This window comes from Podarcis filfolensis, assembly GCF_964270895.1.
Source record: "Podarcis filfolensis genome assembly, chromosome: 14".
In the NCBI taxonomy this organism is placed as follows: domain Eukaryota; kingdom Metazoa; phylum Chordata; class Lepidosauria; order Squamata; family Lacertidae; genus Podarcis; species Podarcis filfolensis.
In genome coordinates this window covers 5,086,012-5,094,672 of record NC_139616.1, presented here as the reverse complement: position 1 = coordinate 5,094,672, position 8,661 = coordinate 5,086,012, and the positions used below count along the sequence as shown (strand labels likewise).

The following is an 8,661-nucleotide window of genomic DNA, read 5'->3' as shown; positions in this document are numbered from 1 at the left end:
GGGGGCGGGCGCTTGTGCAGGAGAACTTCCCAAGGGATGATGCTACATGGCTGAGGTTTGTAGCATTTCATGGAGCCCAACATCCTCTTTGTGGGAAGTTTGCCTCAATGGCCCTGCATGGGGTTCCTTTTGTTCTCTGTAAAAAAACAAAACTGCCTGTCTTGACTTTGGTTGGCAACCGTGTTGCTTTGCCACCAGGCCAAACTCTCTCTTACTGGAGGTGGGGGAGGGAGAGGGGGTAATTAATTTCTATGAATGACAGCCCAGAGAAATGTCACCAGGACCTTTTATGTGTACCAACTTCATTTCCTTACAGCCGAGCATTGTGTGCCTGCAGGAATTCTGTGGCGCACATTGAACAGGATATAAGCTTGAGCTATGGGAAGCCAAAGTGTTCTTTCTGTGTCTGTGCTTTGCCTGGATTAGAATTCGTCACAGCTGGCAATGTGCTTTTGAAAAAGGGAAGCAACTGTTCTTCCCCCTGCCAATCTTCTGAGAGAAACTGACCCCGCTAGGAAATAATTGTGGGGTTAAGCCTCTTCAAAGAGGATTTGTATGTGCTGATATTTTGTTCCCTATAAATAAGTTCCTTCTCTCTCTCTCCTCTTGAGGAGAGCCTTGCTTCACGGAGGTTGAGATGCATGTTGCTATAGCGACAGCGTCCTGGCAACAACTCCCAGCTGCTGCTTTGCTTCTTCTTCTCCGAGGCCCAGCCAAGAAGAGCCGAAGGGGCTCTTCGGTTGCCACGCTCCTCGGTTGCCGCGGTGGAGGCAGGAAGCAGCAACAGAGGGGCACCAGTACATCCCAGCTTCATCCTGGCAAGCCTTTAGGTGTGGCTGCTGACCTGAAAAATACCTACACCCCCCAAACAAGAAGTGTAGTCGAATATGCTGCTATGATACTCAGAAGCAGATTTGGGGCACTCCAGCCCTGCCCTAACCAGACCCAGGTAAGCAGCCTTGGGAGACAACTTGCTTCCAGTCAGACATTTAACTTGCATTTGGATGTGGTGAGGCTCCTGGTGTTGACCTTCAGTTCACCATTGCTTCTAACCACCTCCATATTTTCAGGTGTGTTGGCACTGAGACCACACGTCTCTCGCATGAGGGTGGGGAAGCAGAGTGGGGGCGGGGAATGAGGGAAGCCTTCGCTGTCAAGACCAGTGGAGACACTGCATGCCGCCTCCTTCCACCATGCCAGGATCCCGACGACTTTTGGTTTTCCGAAGACACGAGTTTGAGGCGACGGGAACAAAGCCATGTTGAATGCTGTCAGCGGGGCCCTGGATGCAGCTGTGGCATGTTCTGTTGTGAGTTTCTTAGGCTGTTGGGGGGATGCTGCTTGGGGGGGGGTCTCCCTAGGGAGGGGATGTGTTGTACATTTGTAACCTCTCTCAAAATAGTCAGCGTACGGTGGGGTGGAGGATGAAGAAATGTTCCTTTGAAGATCCAAAATAAACTGGTATCTGAGAGGGAGCATTTCAGTGGGTGACTTGAAACAAACAAATCAACAGCAGGGAGATCTGTGTATTGTGTGGTTGGTGATGGTGGTGAGGAGCTTTTTTGCGCCTTATGACAAGCAGTTTTTGATGGGGCTTCTTTCTTCGGGTATGTTTGCCGTTGTGTTAATTGTAATGAGCTGATGTACATACATAAAAAAGATGCCTTTTCAGGCTGGGATGAGATGGGCCAAGGCTTATTTTGGTGCCTGAGGTGGGAAATCCAAATAGCAACTCCTCCTCCCCCATTCCTAATGAGGCATGAACTGAGAAGTTCTCCTGCACAAGTTTCCTAGAAATGAATGGGAGAGATGTAAGGGCTCTCTTGCTCATCTCTCGTTTGTTTCCATGAGGCTTGGGCAGGAGAACTTGACAGTGGAAGTCTGCAAGTTGGACCCAGGGATCCAGCCCCCTATTGAGGCACCCCCCCACACAGTCAAGGTAAGAGGGAGACATCTCACTTGCTTGACATTATTCTTACAGTGGGGAGAGATTTCTGCAGTGTCTGAGGGTGGGTGGCAGGAATCTCTGCTTAATTATTACTCTCCAACATCCAACATGCTTGTTTGTACAGTGTTATCCAAAGTTCACCTTCCCAGCAGCAGGGGGATCAGTTGTTGTTAGCCGGGTCAATGGCTGGCCCTGCCAAAGCGGGGAGAGTTGCAACCTGTCTTTTCATAACAACGTAAGAAGAGCCCCGCAGGATCCAGGCAAAGGCCCATCATGGTCCACCATCCTCTTCTCACAGTGCCCAGGCAGATGCCCAGAGTGGCTGGGGAGACCTAGCCAGATGGGTGGATATAAATAATAAATATATTATTATTATTATTATTATTATTATTATTATTATTAGTCCACAAGCAGGACCTGAGCGCAAGAGCACTCTTCCATATTTGCAGTTCCCAGCAACTGGTATCCAGACCGTGGATACCAGTTGGAGGCAGAGCACAGCCATCCCTGGGGTTTGCCATTCCATCAGCTAGGAGCAGGTTTTCCCCTCCTCCCATCATTAGAAATAGAACATAGAAAACACGTCAGATCATTGGTCCATCTTTCTCAGTATTGTCTACACTGACTGGCAGTGGCTCTCCAGAATTTCAGGCAGGGAGTCTTACCTGGAGATTTGATTTGATTTATTATAACTCTATACTGCTTTTCATTCAAATGAATCCCAAAGCGACTTGCAAACAATAAATAATAACATTATGGAACATCATAGAACATCACAAATGCAGCATAGATCATATAGAATAATTAACAAATTATCAGTGAAACAATTACAATCTATAAGCACTGTTAAAAAAGGTAGCAACTAAAGTAGCAACTAAAAAATAAGCTATACATCACAATTAAAGCAAAAGTCATATTATATGATTAACAAATCAATGCAACATTCATAGTCTACAAAGCAACATTAACAAAATAGCAGCCAAAAAATACACTAAGCATTGGTTTTTTTATAAATAATGGTTCTTTTTTAAAAAGGATTTTCATCGTTAACAAGGGTACATAAGCATCTCTCTTTTCAATTCATAGAGTCCTTTCTACAGGTCGGTTACACTAAGCACTGTTAAGTTCTTGGGGCAGCACAGGTGAAACCAGCCACCTGATGGAAAACAGAGTTTCTCTCACCTCACAGTCATTCCTCTGAAACAGCTCCCCTATAAGATCTCCTAGGGCTGGAGGATGGGGCAAGGCAGGTGGAAAAAGCCATTACTTGCTGGCCAACACAGAATCTCTCTCTCCTCCATGGAGATGGATTGAATCTTGAACCTTCTGCATGAAAGGAACAGGTGCTCTACTGTCCATCACTTAACCTGATTTTTCAGCAACAGGTGCTCTCTTCATCACCCCTCCTCCTCCTCCTCCCTCTTTAGTCTGTGGGTCAGCTCTCTCTGTTCTGCTGCTAGACTACCTTGAATGGTGCTCAACACCTTCGCCCAGACAGCTGTTCGTGAAGGCATCTCTACATGTGGGTGGGAAGTTCCCAATTTCTCAACTTTTCCCTCTGTCACTTAGAGAGCAGCTTATTTACTAATTAATTTCTTAAACTACTTATGTCCAGCCTTTTGGTTCCGCAACTGAACCTCAGGTGATTAGCAAAATACCTCCTGTCACCTTGCTCCACCACTGACAGCTGTGATTAGCAAAAGAGAGACTCCTTCTGGCTACAGAGCCCATCGATAAAGCATGTCGCACTCTGAAAGGCCTTTTAACACCCTCCCCAGGATGCTGGACTAAATGGGCCATTGGACTGGTCCAGCAGGCTCTTCTTACGTTGTGTGAAGTGGATACAGTTAACATGTATTTTATCTTACTGAGCAAATAGCAAATGCCTGAGCAGCCCCAGGACTGCTGGGAGGGAGGGGTTCCCTGTCACAGTTCAAATAAAAAACCACATTTTTGTGACACCTATTAGCATTTCAAAGGAAGCCTGCCCCCCTGGTGCTTAGAACCCTCTTCTGTTCCTGAGGCTTTTCTACCAGCTTCCAGAGAGAAGCCTGTGTTATTCTGTTGGAGCAAAAATAACCAAAGGGTCTTGCAGCATCATAAAGCCTAACAAATTTAGCAGAAGTCTTCATTGATGCCACTCCATCTGATGCAACTCATCAGACTAGATTCTACTAGTCCATGGAAGTTCATGCCATAACGAATGTGGTTGCCTTTAATAATTATTAAATCTTAGACCTTCTGCATGCAAAGCTTGTGCTAGTAATGTGACTTCTCAGGAAATACGTTGTACTGGAAAAATTTCCAATGCAAATTAGCCTAATTTGCACTGCGAAATTTCCTGAAGAGCGATAGTGTTCGTTTTACTTGTAAACAAAGCATAAAGGGGGGAACTTTCCAAGCTTCCCTAATATTGTATTTGCTGTTGACCCCCATTTATTGTTACTAATGACCTGATGAAAAAAATGGAAGATTTTCTAACCTGCATCACTTGGCATGTGCTGTGTATATCCAGTGGCGTAGCGTGGGTTGTCAGCACCCGGGGCAAGGCAAGTAATTTGCGCCCCCTAACCCGTGGATTTGCGCCCCCTAACCCTAACCCCCAGATGTTGCGCCGGGTGCGGCCGGCCCCCCCTGCACCCCCCACGCTACGCCACTGTGTATATCATCTTCCAAGGCAGGCCCACATATTGTGTCTTGCAGGTAAACTAGCCATGGGGATGCCACAATATACTTCTTCGTTTGGGGTCTGCAGTGAGGGTTTTGTGCCAGCCCACCTTTCTGCTGAGCTCTCTGAAGTTCATCTCCTCCACCCTTCTGCCTCCTGCACCCACCTTCCCAAACTCCACCAAGTCTTCCCCTCCAGCCCTGCCCATTGCTGAAGGCTGTGAGCTGAACGCATTTGCTCTTCAACAGCCTGCCTCGAAAGCCAGGAGGGCAGCAGCTGTTTTGACCAAAGAGATATATTAGACAACTGTAATTGCCACAAGGCATCCGTCCCTCAAAGGCAAGAATGGTGGCAGGGATCTAGCAAAGATAGCAGGGGAAAGAGAAGGGAGGCCCTCCCTGGAAAATTGGGAGCATGTGGCCTATTCTTTTCAGGTCTCTCAACCCTCTTCTGCTAGGTACGCTGTGTCTCATCTGCCCAACCTCTTGGCTATTTCTCAGCACCCCTTTCCTGCTAATAGTCACTCCCGTCTCCCAACCCCGATAGCTTTTTCTCCTTTTTAAAATTTATGCATTTTACATATCTTAGTACATCAGTTATACAATTGTCATTGTTTATCTTACACTCTGACTTCCACACACATTCCTCCGTGGGGTCCTATTTAGTCCTTGTTAAACTGCATCTCCTTAATTACCATCCCTCTTCTGCTTATTTTAACTGCTGCTCATATATTTAACCCCACTTGTAGGTTTATCTGATTGTTATATTTCTTTAAATATTTGCCAAAGTATTCCCAGTCTTCTTTTATATCAGACTCATCTTTGCAATCAACATTGCTAGCTCTGCGTATTCTATTAGCTTATTCTGCCAGTCTCTTTTTGCGGGACTTATATAAAAATAATTTTTTTATTAAGTTGTCAGTTTTACATTTCAAAATAAATATTTTACAAATTTTAAAATATCCAATGACTTCTCCTCTTCTCCTTCCATGGTTCATTTTACATATCATACATTCCTGCATATTTTACTCTAATCATTCAAATCAGTTTTCCACTTTTACATCAAAAATTATTTACTCTGTTGAATTTATCTTATTGCTGCCAGTGTTTTCAGCTTTATACATTTATTTTCCATATTTTCAATAAATGTTTTCCACTCTTCTTTAATTATATGTTTTTCTTGCTCTCTTATTCTGTGTGTTAAATCTGCAAATTCTGCATATTCTGTCAACTTAAATTGCCAGTCCTCTTTGGTTGGGACCTCACTCACTTTCAGTTTTGGGGCTAACAAAACACGGGCTGCAGTCATTGCATACATAAATAAGCTTTTCTGACACCTAGGAATTTCTGTTTGGGCTATTCCCAATAAAAAGGACTATGGGGTTTTTGGGGGGGGGAGAGTAATTTTAAACATTTTTTTCCAATTCATTATAATTCATTTCCCAATATACTTTTACCCTTTAACATGTCCGCCACATGTGAAAAAAGGTTCCCTCCACTTCTTTACACTTCCAACATGTATCTGATTCTGTTGCATAAATCTTAGCCAGCCTAATCAGAGTTAAATACAATCTATGGATCATTTTCAAGTAATTCTCTTTCAATTAATAACATGCAGTAAATTTCAGGTCACTTTCCCAAAGTTTCTCCCAGAGGTTAAGATCTATATTGTGTCCTATATCTATTGCCCAGTGTGTCATTGAAACTTTAACAAGCTCGTCTTTTGTTTCCCATTCTAATAAAAAAATGTACATTTTAGACAGAAGTTTATCATTTTGTAAGTGTTCTTTTTTAAATTGTGAACTTTAGTTCATAAATCCATTCTTTCTATCTAATTTAAACATGTTGTGTATTTGGTGATATTGCAACCAATCTATAACTTGGCTCCTTAAGTTTTCCATTGGGTTCCACCTCCCCATAAAATCCAGCAGTTCCCTATAAGATGCCCATTGTCTATCCATATTAACTCTCTTAATTGTAATTGCTTTGATGTGAGATAGCCATATAGGTGTTTTTCTTTCCAGCATATTTATATATTTCCCCCAGACTCTATATAGATTCTTCCTAAGAATGTGGTTCATGAAACTCATAGGTTTTAGCCTTCCCATACCAAAGACATGCATGTCAGCCAAATTTTAAATCATGACCCTCTAAATCTAAGATGTTTGCATTGTCCAATACAATCCATTCTTTTAACCTACACAAACAACCTCCCTCATAATACAATTGCAAATCTGGCAGGGCAAAGCCTCCTCTTTCTTTTGTATCTATCAGGATACAAAATATTTTATTCTTGGCTTCTCCCCTTGCCAGATAAATTTAGAGACATCTTTTTTCCATTCTTTAAAGCAGCTTGAATGATTTACAATTGGGATTGCTTGGAGTAAAAACAGCATCCTAGGGAGTATATTCATTTTAATGACTGAAATTCCATCTAACAGGGAGAGTTTCATTCTCTCCCATATCTCCAACTCTTTCTTAACCTCTTTCCACAATTTAATATAATTATTTTCAAATAGGTTGAGCTTTCTTATTGTCAGCCAAATTTCTAAATACTTTTTTTTTGCCTATTTTTAAACCAGACATCCTTTCTAAAAAAAATTTCGACTGCTCATCCATGTTTTAACCAACATTTTGGTTTTATCTGAGTTTATTTTGAAACCCACCACTTCTCCAAACCCTTTAATTTATTCTAATGCTTAGAGAACGCTCTCCAAAGGTTGTTCTAGTGTCAACACCACATCAGCAGCAAATGCCCTTAATTTATAGACTCTACGTCCCACCTCAAAACCTTTAATTTCCCCTTTTCTCATTATATTCTGAAGCAGTATTTCTAATGTCATAACAAACAGGGACAGTCTTGTCTCATTCCTTTTTCTATTTGGCATTTGTCTGAAATAATATAATTTATTACTATATTTGCAGATTGATCAGTATAGATTGTTTTAATTCCTCCTAGGAAATAATTACCTATTTCCATTTTCTCTAAAACCTTAATCATAAATGACCATGAAATGTTGTCAAAAGCTTTATCTGCATCTAGGAAGATTAACACAGCCTGTTTTTCATTTCTTGCTTCCACGTAAGCTATTAAATTAATTACATTTCCTATATTTTCTTTCATTTGTTGGCCTGGTAAAAACCCAGCCTGGTCTCTGTGGACTGACTCGGTCAATGTCCTTTTCAATCTATTAGCCAATATTGTAGCAAATTGTTTGTAGTCACAATTCAATAAGGAAATAGGTCTGTAATTTTTAGTTTTTGTTAGGTCACTGTCTTGTTTGCGGATCAAAATAATGAATGCATCTTTCCATGAAGCTGGAACTACTCCTGTACCAAAATTCCCTTCATGGTGTCCTTAAGTGGTTCTACAGTGGTACCTCAGGTTACAGACGCTTCAGGTTACAGGCTCCACTAACCCAGAAATAGTACCTCGGGTTAAGAACTTTGCTTTAGGATGAGAACAGAAATTGCGTGGCGGCGGCACAGCGGCAGTGGGAGGCCCCATTAGCTAAAGTGGTATCTCAGGTTAAGAACAGTTTCAGGTTAAGAACGGACCTCCGGAACGGATTAAGTTCTTAACCCGAGGTACACCTATATAAGTATATCCTGAAACTTTTTATAAAAAAATGGCTGTAAGTCCTTCTGGCCCCGGTGCTTTCCCCATATTTATTCAGTTTATCGCCATTTGCAATTCCGATATCGATTTGGGTGCATTCAAAATTTGCCAATTTTCCTTAGATACTCTCGGTATGTTACAGTCACTTAAATAAGAGTCCATTTTCTTAAAGTCCTCTTTCTCACAACAATATAATGAAATATAATATTTTTCAAATGCTTTCCTTATCTCTTTTCAGCTAGTCAAATGCTTATCCTCATCTACAATATTATTTATTGTGCTATTTTTTCTTTCTTTTTTGAGTTGCCATGCTAACAATTTACGTGGCTTGTTAGCAAATCCAAAAAAATTCTGTTTCATTAATTAAATTTTCATCTCAATCTCTTAACTAACAGCAAAAATTGTGCTTGCAGTATTTTAATCACTT

The 8,661-nt window shown here is 41.8% G+C and overlaps 1 protein-coding gene across 5 annotated transcripts in view; it reads left to right on the top strand.

Annotated features, from left to right (window-relative positions):
• Positions 1 to 277: 277 nt before the first annotated feature.
• FAM81A (family with sequence similarity 81 member A) overlaps positions 278 to 8,661 on the top strand; it is a 50,886-nt gene continuing 42,502 nt past the window's right edge. The window contains exon 1 of one of the 5 annotated variants that reach the window (XM_083586821.1): positions 278 to 949. Coding sequence is in view for 3 of the 5 variants with exons in the window: in XM_083586819.1 (XP_083442945.1) it covers positions 1,135 to 1,309 (175 nt within the window). In the remaining 2 variants the exon portion in view is untranslated. Of the gene's footprint in view, positions 950 to 988; positions 1,071 to 1,095; positions 1,310 to 2,273; positions 2,293 to 8,661 lie in introns of those variants that run through there. The other 4 variants (XM_083586824.1, XM_083586819.1, XM_083586823.1 and 1 more) reach the window with 4 other exon arrangements.